Raw genomic sequence first — 26,851 nt, forward strand, 5'->3', positions numbered from 1 at the left:
ATGATAAAAAATACACATCATTAATTTAACAGATAGGGAAGAACACAAGCTCAATACTCTTGCAGATTAATCAAGATTATATGTAAATCAAAAGCACATATAATGAGTAAGCAGTGTTAGATAACTCAGGAGGGTTAGGTACATCTCAGGTGCTTGAGAGCCTATTCACTGTCAGGCCTAGTACCAGAACCTGATTTATTCATAGAAAGGTAACAGACAGCAGCACAATCTGTAGGTAACTTACACAACTTCTTGCCCAATCTTGTACTAATGTTTCACATTTCCACTGCCCTACAGCTGTGGCGTGCTATTCTGGCCTATGTACTACAACCAGCACTAAGCGCATCACTGCAGATGGTACACAAACAGAGCCCAGCTCCTGCTCTGCTCCATCCCTTACTGCTCCTGTTTTCCTCATTGGCTGTAATTGCCATCCCTGTGCAGACAAAGTAGCCAGTGGAAGCAATGAGGGACCAAAGTCAACGGTTAAGGAGCTGGAGAGCGAGAAGGGAAGCGGCACGGCTGGGGTGCGGTGGGCATGCTGATATACAATGGAAAAAGCATTCACTACTGCTGGCCGAGTGTCTGGAGCCTCAGGTGCAGAGCAGAATTGCCCTACACTAGACACTGTATATATATACAAGGAAAGTAGACTCTGTAGCAGGGAGCAATCTAAAACAGCAAAAGGATAGGCAAGGAGTTAAAGTAATGGCATAGGGAAATTTGTCAGATAGCAAGCAAATCTTAGCTTCCTGTTCCTTTTTTTGGCAGGCATCACAATGAAAGGAGAAATTAGAAAATTAGCATCTATATAAAGGGATTAGGTGAGATATATTAACTGCTATTTTTTCTCCAATATTTCTCAGAATACACAATCGGATGGAAGGATGTCACTTCAGCTGTCTTTCTATAAAATACTTAAGCAAACAAATCTCCACTGTTGTGTTAATGCTTTTAAAAATCCTCAGATGGTTAAAGAAAAGGTAAACAGACAACTTTAGATTATCTCCATCAATATTCTTCACATATTCTGTATTAGGAGCTACTGCCAACCCTCAGAATTTCAGGCAAGCTACTGGGCAATCTTCCTTAACTTTTGACCAGAAATACCAATTAAGGAGGACAGGGTTCCGCAGATCAGCGCCAGGCCACATCCAAGAGACCCATGAACCACAACTTGGAAACTAGTAACCATACAATAAAAGCTGGTTGTTTCTGCCCTCCCTTCCCACCAGTGTCTTAAGAAACAACCTACATAGACAAAAATTTTCATGTTTTCCATAAAACAGCAGAACAATTGGATTACAGTAGTGAAATACTTCCTACTATAGAAAACAGATTTTCTTGTTTCAGTAACACTGACTACAAAACATATAAAATATATCAACAACAAGCATCTGTTCTTATTGCTTCCTCTACAAGTAATTATACATAATTGTTTTGTTCAGAGCAAAGACAAGCAACTTTTTATCCACTGGCATATCAGACTTCAGGTTTATTTTAATAAAGCAAGGGATTTTTTTTTTTTTTTTAAATCCAGAGTGGGAAAAGGAGAATATGCATACATATGGGCAGGGGATATTCTCCAAAAAATGGACAATTAAGCTACAACCCAAAACCAACTCTGCCTCATACATGTTAGAGAAGAAACAGTGGAAGAGGAGCTGAAAAAGTAAATAAACCAGAAATCATGCCCTGTAACAAAAGGAATTATGTAGATTAGCATCATAACACACTGACTTCACAGTGTTTACTTAGGATTTATTTTTTCTTTTTGTTTTCTATCTGCTAATGATCACATACTGCAATATTAATTGGGGTTTTACATATTTATGCAAAAAAATTAACTGTGTACACCTTCAAAGCTTCTTACAGTATCTAGGAATCAATCTAATGGGAGGTGCTGTGCAAAATATTAGATTACCCCTATCCCAAAGATATGCATTTTTATAAAAATAAAATGCAAATAATTTCCACCAACCAAAGTTTAAGTTTTACTTCCTTAAGTTTTACTTTTACTTTAACCCAGTATTTACCCTTTTGGCATTCAAATAAATAACACTGTAGTTTTTAGCTACCAGATTGAAATCCATGGGATTTATTCTGATTTGTGTTTTATTACTCACTAAGTTTAATTTTATTCTTCCAAGCCCTTAATTTCTTGTGGCAAGCAACTATAGGGCTGCTTTTGTTACAGCCTAGCACACACATGTGCAGATGTAATGCACGGAAGTGCAAACATGGATGATGAGAGGACAGCCCAGCCCATACTGTGTCAGCTATGCAGAGGGGGCCAGAAGGGTCTCCCACAACATTCCCTGGGCAGTTGTGCTTCCAAGAGTTCATCCATACAACACAGATGGGAATGAAATTTGGATTGTGGGGTCCAACATTCAGAATATCAGTAGCCAAGAGACACCCTGCCACTAACCTGAAATCCAAACACACTACTAAACCACTGGCATGGACAGATGTGCCCCTGGAGCTCTGAAATCCACCAGAAGAAAAGGAGGAGTTACTTGAATGGTCTTTTTACAAGGGCAATTCTGAACGAAAAATACAGGCTAGGTACTGAAGGGAGTGAACTCCAGCAGGATCTCGGGAGCCTCAGGCACACCCTGGAACAGGGACAACAACGTCTTCTCCAGCCAGCTTCAGTAATTCTGTGTCAGCCATCCAACCCACATCAGAGTGCCACTTATCTTTGTTACACTCTTAATAAACTATATGGAGAAACAAACAGCTGCACAGGGATGCATTCTGCTCACTGTTTTCAGTACAGGAAATTTTATTATCCAAGTTTTAGTAGAAGAAAATAAATCCTGAATGTCAATAAATATCTGAAGTTATCTGGCCCCTAGAAGGATGTTTATAATACTTATTACCATCCTCCCCTCATCTTTACTGTGAGTGGCACTTTAAATGTAACATGAGCAGACCATCCCAGAGCAGCCAGCCTTCAACTACAAAGAGTTGTCCCATAGAGCAGCTGCTCTGTTACGCATGGTATAAATAAATGCTAAACATTGAGGGATCAGTTCACGAGGGAACAAATCTGTCATGAGAAACACGGATAAACACTATGAAATCATTATGTACTTTTCAAACAAAGTCATCTCAGTTTTACAGCACTGGATATAAATTCTACTGAAGTATACATTTATTGCAGGTGGAGTGCCCCACTTTTGAGACTTTTCCCATTTTGAGATTTTACTGTCATGCCTACATATAAAACACTCTCAATCACTAACACCTTGAGGCAGCATTTCTGGCGTAGCAGGATTGTGAAAGAAATCAACCCACCAAGAAACCGATTTATAAACCAGCAAATTAAAAAACACTCATCAATTCACATATGAAAAAAAGCACTGACACAAGTTGCCACTGCAGTTCTACGCAGGACTGGCATTTGGTCATTACTGATTTATTAACTTCTAAACCTCTTCCCCAGTGCACGCACATGCCCATATAAAGCTAGTGTAAATCTACCAAGTAGGTCGTTCTTCTCTGCCTTCATAGGCCCTTAGAAGAAACTCCTCAGACCTCCACAGTTTAACACAATACCCATCTACATGCTCTTCGCCAGATCACAGAGGAGTGCAGCTATCTCTTCAGTGCCTACTTTCAGCCACTGCTATCCACAGACACTATCACTTACAAATTATGCCAAATTATCTGTCAGTATCAGCTGGAAGTCACCCAGAAGATCTCCTGCTCCCCCTCCTCAGACAGTCTTTTTGCCATTGCCCAATAGCAAAATGATCTGGAAGACCTGCTTTGGTGAACAGTTTCATCTCTACTTGTAGGACAGGTTGATGTCACAGTCCGAGCTGCATGTGTTCTCTGTAATCATATGGTTCTGTTTTCCCACCACCTGCGTGCTGTAGGATCTGATGTTACTGTTATCAAGTCATGGTGCTGATGCTACAGGTCTTTACACTTGTATTGAGAAATTGGTCTCCCTAAAGGGATTAGGATTATGTTGTCCACTTACTATTGGTAGCCTCTTTGGAAATTTAAAAGGTCCCTCTTCTTTTGGATGCTACTTATTAGGATTATTTAATTTGGGCTTCAGTTCTCCTCATTTCTCGTTTGTGAGAAGAAAGACTTGCTATTCACATACTCATCAGAAACAGAAGAGATGTTATTGTATCCACCACTTCAGGGTACACTAGGATTAGCTTGTCTTAAAATCTATCATGCTGGAGGGCTCTAAACTCACAGAAGAATCACTGCACTACATTCAAGTGTGCAAGGCAAAATATCTTCCTTGTTCCCCTCACTCCCTTTTTTTTTTTAAAAAACTGAAGCTATTAAAATTAACACTTCTTAAAAGTAATGAAAGGTATTTATTCACAAAACGGGATATGACACAAGCTTGATGCTCAAGAACAGCAACAACAGCATGGGCAGTAACAGAGTAGGCCATTGCATCTCTACACAAGAGCAATGACACAGTCCAAGAGGCAAACATCAGACAAAGCACAGCACTATCTTGGAAAAGATTTATGTATGTTGGAGATTTTCTTTCTTAGATAGGTGACTCAAATTAGCCTGCAAGCCAACAAGTATTCAAAGGGTGACAAAAGTTTGTCTTCAAGACTCAAACCGTGGGAGTGGAGCGTGAAGCAGTCTTCCGAGCTGCTTCAGTTTGCTGTTTTAAACATAACTTCGTAAGAAGAATTTTTGGGAAAAATATCCTTGGGTAGTGTGGGTTAGGGTCCTCCTAACAAGCAATAGTGTTTGATGAAAGTTGTCAGATGTTTCAGTCATAGCATAGATTAGACTAGAAAGGAATACCACATAAAAGGCAGGAATTTTTTTGCATAGAAACGTGAATATAAAGAAATGTAGTGGGAGAAAAAAAAAACGGTCCCAGAACCAAATGCCTATTGATCAGAAGAAACTCTTCTGATATTTATAATTGTCTTTTAGAACACTACAACAAAATCACGTTATTTTCTAACAGATATACAAAGTGCAAATACTCAGGATCAAAGCTACGTTGTCACTGATGCTTTAACGTGTACAATATTATCCAAGTGGTGATTTAATACACAGTTCTGTCACGACATTCGTGATTCTATGTGACCTCCAGTTTCTGGTATTGGATGTTATATTGATTTCTGACACACACGCATATATTCTTCATACAGCCACATGAAAGAACGGATGTTCTTTGCAGGAGAAAATAATTAAGATGGCTATAGCAAAATAACATAGACTAAAATAACATTTTTCTAGTATCCCCCGAGAGTAGGAAGCTGTCCCCATCCAAACACAAAAGCAAAAAGGTAGTTATCATTTTGACATGCTGTAGAAAATGAGACATTTTTACCAAACAGGCATTGCACTGGTATTTTTCTACATTTTTTAAATTTTCACCATACCAGGAATTGTTGTGAAATATTCCAGCTCTGTAACTTTGATGACCAAACTTTCAATAATATACATTAACTGTTCTCCAAATGCATTTGTTTCCAAAACTGCTTCATTATTTCCCATTTTTCTTCCTCCCTTTTCTCATGTATATTGCTCATCATTCAGCTTACTACTGAAAAGGCCATACTAGACTGCTCAGACACAAAGTTACGTTGTACTAATTCTGCGTTCTTTGAGCTGCTGGAAGAAAACTCACCAGGGTAAGTGTAAAACATTCCTCTCCTAGACCAGTAAAGCTTAATTTAGTCCCTGAAGGCACTATGGCAAGACAGAGTAGCTGGGAGTCACCTTTTGGAAAAGCATAAACAGGCAAAAGGACCCTCCTGTGTTTCTGAAAGGCACAAATTATAATACAGAATAGAATGGCCTCAGCGAAGCATCTACTTTCCATTCAAAATGCAGGGCTGTGGGAACACACATATAAAGAAAATACATAAAAACAAAACTTCCCTAGAAGAGTAAGATGGGAAATAGAAGGAAGTCTATTACTTCGAAGCCCAACTTGTCTTCCAGTGTGCTCAGCAGCAGTTCAACACTGCACTGCAGCTTGTTTGCAACACTAGGCAAAATTATGACTAAAGCCAGTCTCAAAAAAAGGAAAAAAACAACTACAAAGTTATAAATGCAGATAGAGTTGATTAGTTAACATACACAAATGAACATTTGCTGAAATGCCTTTATGGATTTGACCCTGGCTTGAACCTTGAAAGTTAAGTGCAGTTGCTGGAGAAGCACAAGCACAATATGGAATTTGAAAGCCGGAGAAGCGTAAGCATCATAAGCCATACTCACCTCTAGTGTCTGCATTAGTGTGGGCTTAATTGCATCTTTCATTAAAACTGCCAAAGCACCCGTTACTCCCTAAAAAACAAGAGTCCACATTTTAAGGAAGTCAGTTCTAAGGTGCAACATTTCTGAGTTACACTTAACCTTACAGTTATAACAGGGAAAAAACCTTATGCATCAAAGGAGAAAAAGTGTTACAGTGTTGTAAAAAGAATTTAAATAAATTGATGTTACCTCAAGACTTCTAATATATTGTATTTACCAAGTGTGCCAGAAATAGTAGAGATTTTGCTCTGAATACACTTAAAAGGAAGTAGGTAAATATTCTTCCTATTTCATGGAGAAACCAGAAACAGTTATTAAGTGATCAGCATGAAGATGTTCATGGGAACAAAAGACAAAGCCAAAACAAAGGCCACTGAGACTTGAGAAAGCAAGAAGGTAATAACTTGCTAAAACTGCCTAAAGAAATGACAGATGTATTTCTTTCATGACAGAATCAATAGCATGAATCAATAGCTAGCAACAATCAGAAAGGGTATTTTTCTAGACTTGTACAAATATGTATGTAATAGACACAGGATTAAAGCAGACACACAGTTGATGAGGCGTAAATAATGATTACATCATGAGATTAAAAGTTAGAGGTGCCTTACTGTGATGATGAGAGGACAAAAGGATCTGTGTGAATTGCTGCTTTTTAGCTGTAAAAAACCTTACTCCTCCCTAAAAATTTTGCTCAATATTAGGTATAAATTTCACACTGACTGAATTTAAAATAAGAGAAGGTCATGGCATCCCTCTACACTAAAACCTAAAGCCCATTTTAGAAAAAAAAAGGCTATAGAGCACACACAGTGCTATTAAACTATATGCAGTGTTATCTAGAAACCACAAGGGTGTATTTCAATTTATTCCTATACTACTTTGATTTTGAGAAGAAAATGTGTTTTGTTTTGAAAGAACTAGATCATGGATAGAAAAAAATGTGTTATAAGCAGTGGCTCTTTTGATTATCTGAACTATCAAACTGTGTGAAAATCAGAATGACAGACAGATGAGAGAAGTAAAAGTATGCAGTCATTACATAAGTACAGTGTTTTACACAAATTCAAGCCTCCCCTTTCTGAGCATCACATCTGAACATAGACTTCAGAGTAATATGAAGCAGAATATTTGGCCTCAGATAAAAATGGATTGAAACTAGAATAGTAAAACTGGTTTTTACTAAAGCACATCAAGTGTTTCCTTGGGGAAGAGTGAAGAAAAGGAGAGGGAGGAAAGATGTTTCTTTGCTCTTTGCATTTTGTAAACCTCCACTATCTACAAGCCCAAACAGACCCACAAAGAAGTAATAAGTGAAACTGGTAGCAAAACAATATAGTTTTCCCTATTCTGAATCAGTAAAGAATAAATTTCTGTTTCTTAATATGTTATTTTTAGAAGTTAGGATCAAAACACAAGGAAACACTAGTGTGCCAGCTCTCTGTCAGAATGGTTCCATCACTTCCATAGAAGCAGCCTGGTGCTATGTTGTACCTATACCAAACTACTCTGATTTGAATCCAATGCTGACAGCCTAAATACAAGGAAAATATGTTAAAAAAAGAAATTATTACTGATTTTCACTTCCACAGGCTCCTTCATGGCTTTAAAAAATTGGTTTAACTGGTAAGATTATAAACTACTTATTTTAGATAAAGAACTTAAAAATGCAGAACAAATCTCAACAAACAATATAAAGCTTCATTTAACTAGTACCACATAAATTTTCTGCTTTTAGAATGAAATGTAACTTCAATATTTTATCCATAAATGAGTTTGGGGGTGTTGGTTGACAAGAAGCTCAACATCCCCCGGCAATGTGTGCTCACAGCCCAGAAAGCCAACCACATCCTGGGCTGCATCAAGAGAAGTGTGGCCAGCAGGTCAGGGGAGGTGATTCTCCCCCTTTACTCTGCTCTTGTGAGAACCAACCTGCAGTACTGTGTTCAGCTCTGGGGCCCCCAACATAAGAAGGACAGAAGGACATGGACCTGCTCAAGCAGGTCCAGAGGAGGCCACAAAGATGATCGGGGGCTGGAGCACCTCTCCTACGAAGACAGGCTGAGAGAGTTGGGGTTGTTCAGCATGGAGAAGAGAAGGCTCCGGGAAGATCTTATAGCGGCCTTCCAGTACTTAAAGGGGGCTACAGGAAAGGTGGGGAGGGACTCTTCATCAGGGAGTGTAGTGATAGAATGAGGGGTAATGTTTTTAAACTGAAAGGGGGTAGATTTAGATTAGACACGAGGAAGAAACTCTTTACTGTGAGGGCGGTGAGACACTGGAACAGGTTGCCAGAGAAGTTGTGGATGCCCCCTCCCTGGAAGTGTTCAAGGCCAGGTTGGACGGGGCTTTAAGCAACCTGGTCTAGTGGAAGGTGTCCCTGCCCATGGCAGTGGGGTTGGAACTAGATGATCTTTAAGGTCCCTTCCAACCCAAACCATTCTGTGAGTCTTTGAGTTTTCTTTTTAGGACCATGTAAAAATAATTGCCACTGTTACTGCCTTTGATTTCTTGTATTCTAGCAATTTGTAAAAGTCTTTCTAAAGTGAGTGTATTTCTTAGGATATTAAATTTTAAATCTGTTCAATATAACAATTTGCTTTATAAAACTGGTTTGATTCACTTCCAAATCTGAAGCGCTTACAAAATAGAATAGTGAATACCTGGTCCCAGCTCTAACAATTTAAAATTAAATGGAACAAATTCCAATCCTAGCAATTTCTTCATTAAACCCAGTTTTGAATCCTACTAATTTATTAAAACAAATACATTCTTCTTCCTGTTGATCGTAGTGCAGAATCTGAATTCATTAAAAAAATAAAACCAGAGTTTGCAATATAGTTATTCAATAGATCTATAAGCCTATTTTTTTCCTGCTGTTTGATCAGTTCAGCAGTCAGCTGGGACAGAATTTCTCAAAACAGATGCACAGTTCTTCCCCTTCCACCCCTAGCTGAAGGAAATGATGCTTGTCACAAGTTGCTATAAACACAAAACTATAACAGTTAGTTAAGTTGTCCATCTTCTGTCTCATGAAAACCAGAACCATGTACACACACTAGTTAGGAAGCAACAGGTAATAGAAATATCTGAAGGAAAAGTTGGTTAATTTTACATTTTCTTCCCGTATCTTAGTTTTATCGTCATCATATAGCATAAGCTATTCATCATTATGCTAAAAGAGAAACAGCTGTTGATAATTTTCAGCACATGAACACTGAGATAGCATACAATCTTATCACGTAAAAGGCAATTGTAACAGCTATTCAACTTTCTGGAAAAAAAAAAGTGAAATGGAAAACTTACATCAGATCTTCCAACTGGTCAATAGCAAGATTAACTATCTGAGCAGCCACAGATGAGCCCTAATGCTCTTCTTGGGAATCCTGCCCAAGGACTCACAAGGGTTAACTCATGCCAGCTGTAGCTATCCCATTAGGTGTTTCTGTTGTTTACTTCATGCTGGATGAGACCACCAGCTCATTCAAAACAAGCATGCAAATAGCTGTTTGCTGACCCAAGACATGTTGACTGGAAATGCAGCTTTGGGGGAGAAGAAAAATGAAATCGTGATACCTTTTTCTCCCCTCCCCCTCCTAGACAATACTGGTTCAAACCCCGTCTCCTTTGCTTTCTGATAGCTCTTCAATTTGATGGTAACAGTGAAGCAAAAAATATTTCCTATGCATTTTAACTTTTTGAGACACTTCATCCATATAAGATATGCATTCTGGACACAACAACTCATTGTATCTGAAGCTGAAAGCAAAGAAAAAAAGATGCAAGGACTCCAATTAGTCTACATCATGTCTATCTGCCTTCCATGGTTCTTAAACAGGTTTGGTGTCGACAACAGTCCTTAAAAACCAAACAGCCGATAAGGGTTTCGTATTTATCTGACATGACTCTGTCAGAATAGCTTTCATTCCTTCATATCCCCAAATCCTCCAAGCAGCTAGCAAACAATTCACACAGCTCATTCAAAGTCCTGGATCTGATTCTCAAAGCTATTTAAGGAATCAGGTTCCCATTTCGAATTCAGAGAAGGTAGATAATTTTTTTATAAAAGAATTAGAGGCTTAGGCACTTACATGCCAATTAAGCGTGTGAGAGTCCAAAGATCATAAGCTTTTCACTAACTCACTGTCAGAAGAAAGAAGTAGGGCTCTGATCCAGTCTTCTGGGTTCCCTCCTGGAACTGATTCCAAGTACTTCTGAAAATAATACCCTCTCCATCTATTCACCAGCTGTTGGGGCAGGTATGTCCCCTATGCAGGACAGCAAGGATCATAGAGCATGAAATAAACCATACATGTGACACAGGAAAGGCAAACTTAGATGAAAAACCAAAATACTTTCAAAGCAACTTCCAGTGGAGTAGTCTCTGAAGTCTATCAAGAGTGGAAATGAAAGCCAGCACTAGATGACAAGGAAGGTGATTGAAAGTAACTACTGTGAAATGAATAAGGGTTACACAGACTGACGGGCAGAGAAAACCCCTTTTCTTTATAAGAAAAATAATGAAGTACTTGTAACTTTCCTTCATTTGAAACTATAGTCTCTAACAAAATGATAATATTTTTCTGCAATATCAGTTCTGTAAAAAACTAAACCATAAACTGTAAGCTGAGAACTGCAACTACTTGCGTTTAAAGTGAAGTATGTACACAAGATTTTTGATGAACCAGAGAACAAAATATATTCAGCTGACAGATCATTTATAAAAGTAAATATGACGCTATTTTTTTTGGTCCTGGAATTATTGAAATCTAACAGCATAGCAGAGAAAGTAAGCTGAGAAGAAGTCTTATTTAAAAAAATAGTGACATATTTATTTAATATTTTTCATAGCTGCTGAAATACTGATCTAGGGCATACATATCCATTTAATTTCACATAAAGATATGGCATGTGTCCATCAAAATTCTACTACACTGTAAAAGCCAAAAAGCAATTCACTCTTCAAAATACTGTACAATGAGCACCACATTTTGGCAAAGACTTCTGTATGTTCCATTACAGAGGATAGATATTTAATCCATTACTCTTGTGGAAGGAGTCTTCTCAATTTATGAAATATTCAATTTATCTTTTTTCTATTACTCCTAGCCTGCCTCTGCATCTGGTTTATATCTGTCAATGTGTATTTTAGGTTTTACTATTGTATTATTATAAATATATTGCATATAAAGTCAAAATTAAGAGCAATTGTGTTTTGTGAAGTATATTGTGTGTACATCTGGAAACAAATCACAGAGAAGGGTTTAGCGGTTTTGGTTCACATAGATTTCAATGAACTAAAGACTACTGTCAAAAATTTAAACTTGCATAAATTTAATCTGTGTAGTATATGTAAAATATGAACGCCAGAATTTTTATAAATGACAGATAGGACTGAGCAGCACCCATTATTCAGGTTGTGTGGTACTTCCCACAACAAAGCTGCCTGTAAAATTTGTTAAAACTATATGCAATTGCAGTTCTTTGGGCTAAAATGTTCTATGTCAAGTGGCTATGATAGATTCAAGCTTTTAAACTTGATTTTGTTTTATGAAAATTTAAGTCAAAATGTTTGAACTGTTCTTGGATTAAGAGCATGAGAAACCCATGTATATTGTTTTTTTTATGTTCGCTTGTCTTGAGATCTTTCCTTTCTGAGCTATAAAGCTTTACCTCCTCTGTGACCTTGACTCGAAAGAAGGATGAAAATTCAGGAGGAGAATGGCTTCACATCACACCTCATAACACATTTGAAAATCTGCTCAAAACCAAAAATGACAGTTCACAGATACTCATAAATGAATGCTTAGTCTTGCCACGTCCTGCCCAGAAAGCTTTAGCTGAAATGTAGGGTGTTCTTACAGCCCAGGGTGTAACAACTGTATCTACAGTCTGCACCAGGCTGGAGCAGCTCTGGGTCCGGACACCTGGACCACAAGCAAAGATCTCTTCTCCTGGATCCTACAGGAATCCTCTTCTAACACGTACAAAAGGGAGAGATACAACCTTCACAGTCCAAATGGAGAGGGGCCAAAAGCTGGGCTTGCAGAAGAATAGTAACAATATAGGCAGCACAAGCAGCAGGAAGAGCAGATACTGCATTTAAAGTGCAGAAAGAGTAGGGTTAGCTGCAAGCAGTTCAAACACACTGACCACCTGTGGGAAGAAACCAGGAATACAGATGAAATGCTACCTGGTAGAGCTGAAATTTATCTTCTTTGTACATATGAATTATGAAATGGTATGGTCTGTGATTATACATCTCCTGCTATTGTTTCCAGGGGACTACCCTTTGTACAGTACACTTTCCCAAGTGCAGTATGGTTATTCATAAATGCTCTTCCCTTGTACAAAGTAAGCAGTATATAATCTGATAAAACAGATTACAATCTTAGTAAGAAAACCCACTACTGATTTATTTTTTGACATTTCTTAAATCCCAACACCACAGCATCTGACTTCTTCACTAATATAAGTAACTCTGCAGAAATGAACAATTGTTCCAGTTTTCAGAAGAGAAACCGGCACACACAAGGATCAAACTCAAAAGTACTCTCCAATTTTGGATGCTCAACCTGAGACAACATAAAATAATTTCTGCTGGTTCAAAGTTCTTGGTGGTGTCTCATTCTTCCCATGGATTTCAGCTGTTTAGCTGGTATCAAGCCAGATGGAGGAATGCATAACTCCTCATGAACTGTAAGAATCAGTTTATACGGACACAGCATCACACATAAGCTTTGTCAAAAACACAGGAACAGAATCCAGCTCTCCAAAAAGGCATTCTTCTGCCTTAACCATGAAATCACCTTCCTATTCTTCCCATAGTTCTCATCCTCATTTGTAACACACTCTACAACAAAGGAGGTAGGAGTTTCTGCACTTCACAATCATGACATGCACCCAACCTCCCTGTGCATAGTATGGAGAACCTGCAGAAGAAAAAGAATGCAGCAGCATAGCTGCAGATGGCGGTAATACATACCCTTGGCACTGTGATGAATTTTTTTTTTCTGGGCAGTTCTTCTACTGTAGAATATAGAACACTGCTTCAAAGGAGAACTAGAAACATATGTGCAGCACAAGCGACACTATCAAATGATTGAGACGCTAAGCATAGGAAGTTTGTTTAAAAAAAGGCCAAAGAAAACTGAATTAGTAACAGACATTTTGCTGAGCATTATTTTTCATTTTAGGGACATAGTGGAAAAATTTTAAAGTTCTTTGTGCGCTGTTCATAATATCAGCCCTAACATTGTACTTCCACAGAGCAACCATAGATGAAACACGGAAAAGTAACTGCTTTCATTCATCAAGCTGTTAACATTAAGTGGTTGAAGACAGGTTAAATATTTTGTAATATTAATACATTAAAAGTACCTTCATACAAAAGCAGCATCAAGATTAAAATCGCACATTTCAAATGTAGCTTTAATTATTTTAAAGTTTTTGCATATGCATTGTAAGGTAACTCATTCCCCACTCCCCTCCATTTGGCCAAGACAGTTATGCAACTGAAAAGGAAAATCAAAACTTCAACAGATAGAATATTAAATGCAGTTCTTCACGTCTCCTGCATAATTGGGAGTAGTTGATTTTCTTTGAATTTTAATGATGACAGTACTTAGAAATTTTGGTATCCTTATCTTAATTTCAATCTTAAATCCAGGCAAGCTAGATATTATGTTTTCATTTCCTTATTAAACTGGAATCCATTAAGGCTGTGAAAGTATTCCTGGCTTGTGGATTTGCTACTCTTTGCTGATCAGGCAGGATACTTGTTCCTTTGCTCACTCTAAAAACGCAGTAAGTTTGTGCAGATGTCCACATAAAAGGGACAAACAGGAAAAAACACATATAGTCTGTGTAATACAGGCAATCATTGCCTGCAGGGTGGCATGAAAGCACCACTTCAAGACATATCACAGTTGCTATAGTTAGATGACAAAAAAGCATAAAAGAAAAGCATTACCATATTTATTGTATTTAGGGTGTACTGTCAATCTACAATATATGAACTTAATTTGGCAATTAGGCTTCAGAATTCAAGTAACATAATGTTACAGTAAACTAGTTACAATCACAGTGAGCCTATTCCTGGCATACAGCTGGATTGCAAGGGTTAACTGGTAGCTTCTGGCTGCACCAGAACCTGCCACACACAAACAGGTGTGAGTTTCCAAACACTGTTTACTGACTCACAGCCTGGCTATAAGGGCTAGAATTTGATATTAAGGAAGAATATATCAACCTCTTTCAGAAGCTGAAGTAGGGAATGAGGAAACAGCAACTAACTAATGAATGTAAGGAAGGAAAAGTCTTGATGATGTGAAGAGATAACCCTGTCCTAAGCACTATCAGCAACCTATGAATTAAGAATAGCTTGTTTCCATTCTGATTCAGTGGTATAAGCATTCACGTGGTAACTATCATTGTAACATCTGAGTACGCTTTACAAGTACAGTAGCAAACATTACTAGATCTCTCAAATAGGAGCTCGCACTCTGACTCCCTCCAGCACCAAATTTGTTTGCCTTAAGAACTGCATGAAAACTATCTAAGCAGGTTATGGAAATCAGAAACTTCCTGAACCACGTTACCAGACAGATGGAGAAAGGAGTTCTACATCTTGTTCTCATTGTGAGCAAGTTTTGGCCCAGAGGAAAATCTTTCTTTGATATCTGACTGTGCTGTTCAAAGCAAAATCCTTGGCACACACCTGCTTTTTTAATGCTTCAAGAGGCAAAACAAACGCATCAGAGGTTATTCACAGGTCTACAGCACTGAACATACCAAATCCTCCGCTGTTATCGGTTCTCCTTTCTTGTCATTAGCCACCACCATTTTTCCCAGTCTCTCCTTCATATCTTGAAGGCTGGTGGTAAGTGCCAGGATGGCCATAATTTCACTTGCAACAGCAATATCAAACTGAGCCTGTAAAATAGAAATGAGAATCATGAACCAAATCAAAGTCAGGTCAAACACAGGGAATTGTCAGGAATAGAATCAGGAAAGACAGATTTCACACTGGAATTCAAACAAGTTCTAAATTGTAACCTACAGCTTTTGAGTTTACTCAGACTAGAGCAACTTCAAACACTTTGTTTATATTCTCTCATTAATGTTCTCCATTACACTTCATTTACTTGGGGACCTGTCTTGCAGAGTGTTTAGCCCCTTGGCTCACATTATCCTTAGCACAAGTTCCCTGAAGGACCAAGCATTTTTTTTCTGTGGCAAAAAAGAAAATCACCAGATGTGTTTTGAACTTTACTGGCACAAGCACAGCACTGTGGGTTGTTTTGTGGTTTTGTGGTTTTTTGGGTTTTTTTTTTTTAATGCTCTCCAAAAGTTTTTTATTCTGGTTTCAAAAACATTCTTACTATGTTTGATCATTTTTTTTCTACATAAACTCAAAATTTAGAGTCTATGCTGCTAGATCTTGTGCTTGACCTATGATAATGTAAAATATATCTTCATCCCCCTTTTTTTAAAAAAATGAACAAATATATAAGTTAAAAAAACCCCAAGATCTATATGTGGCACCAGTTCTATTGCTCCTGTAGACATACATTCATGCTGTGCAGTATTTCAGCACAACATAAGCTGTGATCCTTACTTTTCTTTAAGAGATTGGAGTATACATTAGCAGTATTTGTACTAATTTATTATTAGTAAAGCCCAGGCCACATGCTGTCAGAATGTAAACAAAGAAGAAAGAAAAAGTCACTAATGTATTATGTGATAGGAATGCAATGCTGGGGGTGAATAAAACTGCAGCTTCTTTAGTAATCTCTCCATCTCCAGCAATTAAAGTTTATACAAAAATTTAGTAATTGATATCCTACTGTTATCTATGTAAAAAAAGCCCCAGGACTGTTTCTATGTAAGACTTTTACCAGATGTATCCCTTACTGACTAATACCAGAGGAATCTGTTCAAACTAGGGGCTTTGCCTGTTTTTAAGAAGCATGTACATAGAGAATTGTTCAACATATACCTTACTGCTCCTACCCATTTGCTAGTACTTTAACAGCTTCTGCCCTTTTTTAACCTATGTTCCTGCTTTCAGATTCTGTCTTGACAGCTACAGCATAGAGCAGCCCCATTCAGGCTGACCTCTATGTACCTGCATTTTTAGACAAAACTTCTGAAGACACCTGAGCACTTCTCTGCACTGGACACATATAGGGAGAGATCTATACCATAGAAAACAAAAAATAATCCTGTAATTGAGGTTTTCAGCATAGGGATTCAAATGAAATGCTGAAGTTGCAAAGCAGATTTTCTGTATTACCTGGAAGCAGTTCTATACATAACAGAATACCTGGGTACACAATGAACACTGTTAGCGTTGCAATGACATGGATGCTACTATCTTTTCTGAAGTTACGAATGCCCCCAGTAAGTCATTGCAGCATATGTAAGTTAGGAAATAAGTCTGAGAAATCTATGACCAACTCATATACTGGAATACTATCTAACTTTATCTGAATGTTTATCAGGAGACCAAAAAAAAAAAAATTATCATCATTGTTTCTATATAAACCCAAAAGGACAGGAAAAACAATCTCAGGTGGACACTCAAAGAGTGACATAACATTTAATTGAAAAAAACAGTCTAAAAGGCTGTGGTGGCAGGTGCTATTTTAACTCTAATAACCTTTATACACCTATGAAGTGCTGAGAGAAGCCTTAGCTGTTAAGTCAGTTCTCTATTGATGAAAGGATCCACCCACATGGATTCAATTGAAGGATCAAGGGCATCAGTCACGTAATACTCTTTAGAAACCACAGCATCCCCGTTCATTAAAATGCAGAGTTTTGTGCCTGCTGTGCTCTGCCATTTTACACAGGTGTCATTGATTTTAAGAGTGCTAGAACATCACTCCAACTATTTATAAAATGCATCTGTTAACTGTGAAGTCCTGTTTTCTCTGGATCTCCGACTAGGCTCTGAAATGAGTTTCCCTAACTGTTCTCTATTTCTCAAGTCACCAATTCCATGTTAAAATGTGGATGGATATGCATCAGTCCAACACATCAAAACTGAATGCATCAAGGTCATTTTAGCCAAAACAGTACAGAAGCAACATTGGACTGCCATATGTCAACCAGTACTCCATAATAAAAAAAACCCCATATTTTAACTCAGCAGCATAATTACAGTGGTAAAATGCTGCACAATAAGGCTGGCAGAACCTGGCTCAAAGCTAATAATCACATTGAGTCACTGAAACAAATCTAAACATAGGAAAATGTCTCAAGTGTTGAAGGAACTTGTACCAAGTACAATATTTTGTAGTTCCAGCCCATTATCAGAGATAAGTATTAGCTAATACTGAGTTTTCTACAAATTATACATAGAAAAGTCTACCTTCTTTGCTCAAAACAAAAACAAGTGATCGTTTCTAGTGGAAGGTGTCCCTGCCCATGGCAAGGGGGTTGGAACTAGATGATCTTTAAGGTCCCTTCCAACCCAAACCATTGTATGATTCTGATTTCTCTCTCAAGTTCTTCTCTCCAATTTGACTATTCTACCCGCTGAACTGAGCAAAAACATCAGCTCTATTTTTTGGTCTCTTTATTTAGGCACAAAGCCTAGAGGAGGTCTGAAATGATAAAGAAAACTTAAAGACAGGATATCCAAAATGAATGAAAGCCTTATCTCTACCACAATAGTACTTCACCTCAAAATAGTCAAAACCTCATGAATTTCATGATCCAGAGTGTTAGATTACAGTATCTTCATTGAATTAGGAGCTACTCCACATCATCACAATGAGTTTGTTCCACCTGGCATTGCTATTCCACACTGCATTGTTTCAGAAATGGATTTACCCACATGACACCAGGAACACTTGCTCAGATAGTGTTGGAAAAGGCTGGCTTTCAGTTCATTAGTAAGTACTTCAGAAACTTCCAGAAGCTCTTGTACAGTAATGTAGGCTAGCTTTTTTCACTGCTGAAAAGTATACACAAGCTCATTTTCTGAACTATCCCTTCAAGTCCACATATAAAAATTAAGCACGTGCTCAAAGTTCTTACAGTTTAGATCCCAAAGCTGAGAGGCATGATAGGGAAATGAAAACTGAATAAAAAGCTAACGGCCATTTTCAGTCCGGACCAACAATACATGACCCATCCCTCCCCCCAATTTTTTAACATTAAATTTAAATCACATTTAAATTACATAAATACTACATAAATAGTTTGATGGACTTAAAAGTAAGAAAAATCATACAAATTAACCTTATGAGGGCATAAGGCTACCTTTTATACTCATAGGATGACAATGTTGCAATTTTTCCAAGTGCTTTCAAGGCATTGTGCAATATGCATTGGTTTCTGTTTCTGAAACTGCAGAGTCAGTTACTCATTAACACAATCAGTTTCACTGCAAGAATACTGTACAACAGCAACAGATGTTAGCATTGCAATTCAAAGAAGTATGCTGAAAGAACTACAGAAACATCTCTCAGTGTCTAAAGAAAAGTCTGTCCAGAATGAAATATATTAACTGCCTTTACATACCTGACGGACAAATCCTTTCTCTGTATTTGCCTGCCCAACTGTTATTTTGCGCAGGAATCTGTCATTTGTATCCACCACTGAAATAAGGGCATAGCAAAAGCAAAACATGTTAACAAGAACTCAGGGATCCGGATGTTTTTTCAGGCACACCTGTTGTTATACATGTAAGATTCAGCTACTCGAACAGTGTAACCAGACAATCACACTCCTGCATGTTAGCACTCAGACTGACTTGGTTTCTCCCTTCTAGTTGATACTATTAGATGAGAGGTTGAAATAACTCAAACAGAATTTCTCTGAACAGTATTTTAAGTTAACAGATTTTTAATATTCTAACATACAAATGAATATTTTACCTACATAAGGAAAATCTGTCTTAGTAGATACAATGCACCTCAGACCTACCTTAAATCATTTGCTTCACCGTTGTCTTGTTAAGAATCAATTTTAAGACCGCATGATGTACCTTAAACATGGTCTGTTCCCCTTTTAAAGGATGATTATGTTGTCAGATTGGCTCTTCCAGACAAGTCACTTTCTTGCACATCACAGTAACTAACTCCACATTCAGCTACACAGCATTCAAAGGAAGTTTTTTTTCAACTGCCAAGGCCAACCATCTGCTATTTAACACAACTTCAATTTCAGACAATTGTATTTCTAACCTGGAAACACTTCTGGTATTGCAAGGGCATGTCCAAACCATACTGTGGAATTGTTAACTTCACTAACAATCATCACAAGCCAAGTTCTCCAGTTCTGCACTGACAACGCTCAACTTCAAATGTGCTTTTGTAGGACCCAAAAGGCAAAACTGAGAATAACTGAAGAGCTCTCCCATCTGCTGAGAACTGAACAGGATGTTTCTATTTATTAGAAAATGAGACCAAATTCCAAGATCTCTCCTTCCCAGGAATGGCAATCCCTACAGAATGTAAAAATAGGCTCCCTCTTTCTTACAGGCTCTGTAGCCCTACAAATGTTCCAGTTTGCACCAATCCTAAAAGAAAGGGTGGAAGGTACTTGATCAGTTCAGCCTGTAGCTTGGCAATCAAGTCAACCTTCTGGTAGATGTAAATCTGAGCCCCGTTTATTTAGAGGCAGAGAATCAAGGAACCTCTGGACAAGTTGTCTGTACTAAAGGTCAGTGAAATCACCTTGTCCCACATTTCCTACTGCTTTTGGAGATTAACAAATTTTTCTGTACAGAAAAGGACAACATAATTACTGAAGAACAAGAGATATGCTGAATTTCAGCCCTACATAATCCCAATTCAGGGTTGTGAGTGAGCTGGGAGAAAAGCAAGATTTAAGGTACTTCCCCTTCTTGGGCATTGCTCATAAGGCTGTTGTAAATACCATACGTGCCTTCGTCCTACTACATGGTATTTAGGCCCCTAATTTCCTCAGGAATTCCATTTAAGGGATGGTGCAACACAGATTTGGTTAACTCATTTTGGGTTCTATTTATATACAGTCATACTCTAAAACACGAAAATATAAAATACTAAAATATAAAAATAAAATCCTAAAATACTAACTCTAAAATACTGGCAGAAACTGCAGAACAGAGCCCGGTACATGGAAGCAGCAGCCTCATACCAAGCTGTGGTACCATATGCCACCGTGAAGCCATATGGCAGGCTGATCTCTCAAGCACAAACTTACCCCTTTGCCTCTTAGAAAGCACAGACTCACAAGCAGCCTTAAGCAGACCTAAATGTCTTTTCTGCCTACCCAGGCACTGCTGAGAGCAGGAACTAGCCTTCCCACCAGCCTGGACAGCCAGCGGGCTGCTTTTTGTCTGGTCCTTCCTAGTGAAATCATGTAACCTGAACACCCTTACCATGAAATTATAATTACTCCTGCAACTCTTTGTGGTCTCTGGGACACACTGGTTTTCTCACCACGGTCAGGATTTGTTCGCCAGGAAGATTCCAATAGCTGCACTTAGAAGTAGTAGAATAAGAAAGAATTGGTTTTGCCACAAAAACAGTTTTTCCTTCTCCAAATTTTCCTTCTTCCTTACCCAAAGTAAACATTTCAGGGAAGTTTAGGTTCAACCAAGTGTTAGGTTTAATGTGTCTACTTCCTTATCCTCTAGAGATATAAACAGGATCTGAATACCAGGGGAAGGGTAAGTAGGGGGAAGCTTTCCTTCTTTTCAGTATGCGGTACCTGTTCAAGTTCGTATAAGATGACAATGAACTTTAAGCTTGTGACACTTCTAAGGAAACAGGTCCTGACTAACAATTTTCAGACAATCTGATAGCTTTCTCTTCTGCCCTACAAATTCCCTGGTAAGTAACAAGCTTCACTGACATATGGATAGCAGGAACAGTCCCAAATAAAACATTTTCCAACATATCTGAAACAATCCTGAAAATTTTTTTCTGAAATGTTTAAGATATGTACATCACATAGTGTTGTGTGGAATAAAAGTTTTACTAACATGTTTGAGATGAATTAATAACTCACTTGAGGTTAACAGCAGTTGAGTAATGTTGCCTACTCCCAAAGCCGTGCTGATAAAAAATGAAGAGTCATATTACACTAAATATTTATATAATTCCTTCATTCTAATACAGGTCTCTTCTATGCAGACACACTGTGTGACTAATAAAAATCATCTTATGCCACATCCCTCAGTATTATCTTGAGAAAAATATCCCAAGTCTGAGATGACATGCACAGAAAGGACACAGTAAAGCATGGCCAAGACTCTTCACTTCTCTATAAATTCACCTTATTTCTTTGACCATCACAATACATTCCATATAACAACGATTTCGAGCTAATAACTTTGGTGGTGTTTGAGAACTTAGGAAGAAAATAAAATCCAGTGGAATTGAGCTTAAAATGTTATGCAGCATTTACTTGCTTAAAAAAAAAGGAGATACATAAGTTGAGGTAAACACTGAAATTCAACTCCGCACTAGAACTGCAAAATGCAGAGGGAAGTTGTCTGAGGGTCAGAGTAGATATTGGTTTGCTTGGCATACCTAGTTGAAACTGTATCACATCTTTCACCTCTTCTTTCTAACAAAGCAAACAACTCAAAATACTTTAAAAACCCCACATTATCCCTGAGGTGTATTTAGTCTCTGAGCTACCCAGGCTGCTAAGCTGGGGAGGATGAGGGACCAAAATCATGCAGAGTAAGTACAAATAATCTAAAACCATAATAGATACAGTTAAGAAAAGAACAGTTAAGACTTGTAGAATACACAGAAAAGCCACTTTCATATGTTTTAAGATGTATTATCTAATATGATCAAGACAAGGGATGTACTTAAACTGTCAGAGCAACCCATCCTTCAGAACATTAGGAAAGTTTCTTGAGTTACTGCAGATATTTAACCAAGTTCAGAGCAACATACTGCACCAAAATTTGTTATGCATACCCATTTCCTACTTGCAAATGGGTTGTTCTTACAGTCAGAGAGCAGAAACAACTCTGATTTAGGTAAAATTAAGCAAATTAGGAAATAAATTATGATTAAATCCAAGCTGAAGTGAGACTTTCTGACTACATACCTCTTTGCCATGTTATGGTAGATGGGTCAATATCAAGGCGTGCAAATTTGTTGATTTCCTCTTCTGTTAAAGTCCCAGGATCAGTCTTGCTTATTCCCAGCCTCTACACAAAAACAAGTTAAAGAAAGGCACTGAAGCGGCTTTTTTGCTTCAAAAGGTATAGCTGCTCTGGCTTATCACCCCCCCTTTCAGCAAGCATTTTGGAAAGAAGCATGTCAGGACGAAAACTATTTTAAAAAATAAAAAATACACAGGAAATCACCTATAACTAAAATAGGGGCAAATGTAGATGGAGAAAAGAAACAAAAAAGGAGAAATACTCATAGACCATTAAATCAACAATCTTTCTCACACAGAGGAAATTCAATGTAAACCAAATAGAAAATTCAACATTATCAGTTACTAATAAAAAAATAATTGCTTGCTCTACTTTGTGCAAATCTTTGAAAGATCCATGTGCTGTCTTGTGTGAATCATCTTTCAATGAAATAAAAGCTTCTGCTTTAAGAGCGCATCATCCATAAACATCCTGGCTTTTACAGGTTCACTATTTCAGCACATCAAACCTTTTTTTAGGTGAATCTACATAAAGATGAATCAGAAAGCTGTGTTTAAGAACTGTAGTCTTTCAGAAAAAAAAAAAAAAAAATCTTAATTTTCTCTGTCATTAGAAAGCATTCTTCAGTGAATTAAACAACATGCTTATACTCCAGGACTAAAAATAAAGCAAATTTAAGCCTAAAAATACTCAAAGAGCTACCACTATCTCAACCGACAGTTATGTCTGGAAAGCTAGGGACATCCTTTTGAGAGCATTAAAACTGTTTTCACAATGCTCCTTTTTGGGGATTGGTCTCTCAGACTGTGAGAGATGCTTTCAAATCCAGATGCAGGCACTGGGAGCATTTCCCACTGTACTGAGAAGGGCAAAAAGCTGTTGAAAACAGCTTGCAGGTTTTGACACTTGGTACCCTAAGATTTTTCACCCCAGTTTTAATGAAGAAATGCTTAAATTCTCAACCACCAGTCCTGTATTAATATTTTTCTAATCAGTTGGCCAATTTTAAACCAATTTGACACAGTTAGGAGATAGTTTCTTACAAATTCTATGAAAACAGGCAGATGGAGAAAGCAGCAATATCCCACTAGCATTTCTACTGAGGGATGGCAGAGTTCAGTGTTCATCCCTCCTGCTTTGTGTATCAGACATTTGTCCAGATACATTTTTCCAGAGCATTTCTCCACAGAGGGCTGACAGCAAAATTTTCAGTCGTTTTTATAACTTTCAACTGCTGCAAGGAGGGCTGGGTATCGGGACTGCAAAGGAAGCTGCTTGTCCCTCTCAGGGTTTCAACAATGTCTATACTGGATCTAAGCAGCAAGAAAAAAGCTGGCTGATCTGGATGCAGATGGGAGGAAGTAAGACAGAGCTGATGTGGAAAAGGAGACAAAGGAAAGACTGGGATAAAAGCAGTTAAACAGAGGAGGAAAGGAGGTCTTAGGCTAATAATTACTGGGAAAAAGAAAAAAGTTGAGGAGCAGAGGAATGAGAAAGGTAGCTACTGATGTTAGACAAGGAGTTTGGGAAAAAAATATGCATGGGACCTTCTGTAAGTACAAGTCCAAACCACACATATAAGGGAGTAGTTTTAATCTTAATAATCGTCTTTTGGAAAAATGTAATCCCACCCCATAAAGATTTTTTTTAAACTATAAGGAATCATTATACTAAAAATAATTCACAACAAAATAATTCAGTTACATTGGATTATGATGCACGTATTTCAATGTTATAAAGCCAAACTTTTATTTTACTGAGTTGCAGCTCATGTGGAGAGAGAGAAATCCATTTCAATTGCAGAGATAGTTGGTATGTCACAAATAACCAACACACTCCCCCTCCTCCCCTACCTGCTACCCTACACACAGTGTAAACAAGGACAAAATGAAAATACTCCAAAATTCTGATGGAAAATTCTGAGAGATCTACTCTGCCACAGTCAAGCAGGCATCATCCACATTTTAGTTCACTGGCATTCAAAAGCTTAAAATGTTATGAGAAACTTAGATGTACTTCTACCCCTTGAAGGAAGAACACTGTCAAACTGACATCAGTAAAACCCCAGAAGTATACGGTATAATAAACTTTCAAAACCAGAAAATACTACAAAAACCAAAGAATGTGAGCTTTCAAACGTGACTTTACCATAATAGGAAAAGTATTTTTAAAACTCTAACTTTAATATTTCATTGGGAAAGACACAGCATTTAAAAACATTATTGGTTTATTTCAGGAGAAAAGAATAGCAAAAATGTTACTTATGAAAATAATATCAGACCCAGATCCTATTACTTCAAGGACAATGCTTTCAGAAAAAAGTCTGGACTTGATAAATTCATGAGGGAGGTTTATACAAACTTGGTCCCATACATCAAATAATTTTAAACAAGCTGTGTAAGAGAGTACATTTTATGAAGAGATACTGTAATTGAGGAGAGACTACATTAACAACTTACTCTCAGACGGGCAAGCTGAATAGCAGAAAATCCTCTCACACCATTAACTACTGGAACCAGTCTGTTATACAAAGCCTAGAAAAAAACACACAAGAAGTTAATGAAAGAAAAAGCTACAACCAGGAACTAGTTAAATAAAACGCTACTATTTTTATTTTATTCAGACTAGTATCAGTAATAATAATTTCCCAACCATATAAATTGCGGACTTCTGGTTAGCTATTTAAAAAACAATTCTGAGAAGGTGGTAGGCTTTAGAGCAATGCCTATGATTTAACAGTCTAAATACCAAAATCACTGTGTTTCTATATTTCACCAAAAAAAAGTGTATCGTTTTTGAAATTGGGAACCCTTTCAAACTATTGGGAACCCCCTCAAACTGTAACCATCATTTTCAAACAGGCCTAAATGCACATTTGCGTCATTACAATTAAAGGGTATATGACAACATTAATTGCTCAGTTTTAACACTGTAGCCAAAAAAAGGAGGCTCCTTTACTTTCTCCCTTCCCCTTAAAGACTCAAGTTAGCATTTGTGTTAAGGTCACAACAGATTTAGAGGAGAGAAGAGGATCTAGTTGATTTTCCCCACCACCCCTTCTTCTTAAGGTACACCATATCAAAATATATATCACAAGTGTAATTTTTAAAAGAAGTATACAAATTACTAAAAACATTATATATATAGAAAACATCTTTTATTAGACTATTTAGTACAGTCTGAAATAGCTGACAATGTTCTGGGCATAAGATCCTTATCTTAAAGGCTATGTTATGATAGCTATTTGCTGGAAAAATACATTCTATAAGCAAAATTTTCCAGCAGAACATAGAATGGCTTCAGCAATAGTTTCTGTTCACATGGTGAAAATATAAAAAGATAATAAACTTATTTTGCTTTGAAATGCAGTTTATTGAAAAATTCAAAAGAAAAAAATACCATGTGGTTATCAGAAAATAATTCTTACTTTATCAGATTGAGTGTTCTCATGCAAGATCCTAGCATCAATAGCAGCAGCCAGCAAATTATTTGCAGCAGTTATAGCATGAATATCTCCAGTCAAATGAAGATTGAACTAGAAGGGGAAAACAACAAAATCTTTTTATAAGAAACTATTTAACTCAATTTATTAATCTCAGACAGATTAGAAGCAACGACTGTTGCTATCTCCTTGAGTCTGCAGCTCTGATTAGTCACCCATCAGTGTATATAAAATATTAACAGGCTGAAAATACATCGAGATACATGAAGGACTTGTATTCACCTGAGTACGTGGTAAACTACCCTTAGTTTATCCAAACAAAGCCACAAACATCTTTATTCTTTGCTAAATGATCCAAGAAGGAAGAGCCCAGGGCTACGGTTCCACATCATTAATACTAAATCTGTTTACTGTCAGGGTTTACTAATTGACCTGGACCAGAGGTGTGGACTTCTGTTGAATCCCCAGAGCACAGTGTGCATGCTGGCTTTGGGGGTGTATGCCAGCTTTCCACTAGTCACAAGAGAACAGCCTGTAGCTGATCAGGCATGAGCTTTGCTGATACAAAGTTTGTCCAACACAGCTTTGTGGAAAAATCCAAAATCAGCAGTTTAGATTAGATTAGGACTTGTGATACGTAGGTACTGTATTTTTTATATATCTTTGACAGAAGGAGGCATAAGGTCAGTTTTAATTGCACTGCAGCGCTGACAGCAACTGACACAAGCCCTTGACTGTGCTCACCCTCACGTGCAACTGTAAGCACCGGTTCTGTTTGGACCAACTGTGCACTCTCAAGGGGTACTTCACCAGTCTGGGCCAAGGAATGGTTTTGTTGAGCTCTAAATTAGACTCTTTTGGCGTGAAACCATCGTGGCTTTCCAAACAAGCACTGCAAATATACACATAAGCTGAGCCATACTATCCTCACATGTCCCATTTCCAGAGAATCTGCTTGTGTTTTACACTCTGGAAGCCAATGCAAAACCCCACTGTCAACTACAGCA

The 26,851-nt window shown here is 37.7% G+C and overlaps 1 protein-coding gene across 1 annotated transcript in view; it reads right to left on the bottom strand.

Annotated features, from left to right (window-relative positions):
* Positions 1-26,851, bottom strand: part of MTHFD1L (methylenetetrahydrofolate dehydrogenase (NADP+ dependent) 1 like) — a 159,321-nt gene that overhangs the window by 93,012 nt on the left and 39,458 nt on the right. The window contains exons 14-19 of the mRNA XM_074862861.1: positions 25,830-25,937; positions 24,862-24,936; positions 22,345-22,447; positions 18,808-18,884; positions 15,067-15,207; positions 6,235-6,303 (exon numbers count right to left, since the gene is read on the bottom strand). Coding sequence (XP_074718962.1) covers positions 6,235-6,303; positions 15,067-15,207; positions 18,808-18,884; positions 22,345-22,447; positions 24,862-24,936; positions 25,830-25,937 — 573 coding nt within the window. The remainder of the gene's footprint in view (positions 1-6,234; positions 6,304-15,066; positions 15,208-18,807; positions 18,885-22,344; positions 22,448-24,861; positions 24,937-25,829; positions 25,938-26,851) is intronic.

This window comes from Strix uralensis, chromosome 3, assembly GCF_047716275.1.
Source record: "Strix uralensis isolate ZFMK-TIS-50842 chromosome 3, bStrUra1, whole genome shotgun sequence".
Taxonomy (NCBI): domain Eukaryota; kingdom Metazoa; phylum Chordata; class Aves; order Strigiformes; family Strigidae; genus Strix; species Strix uralensis.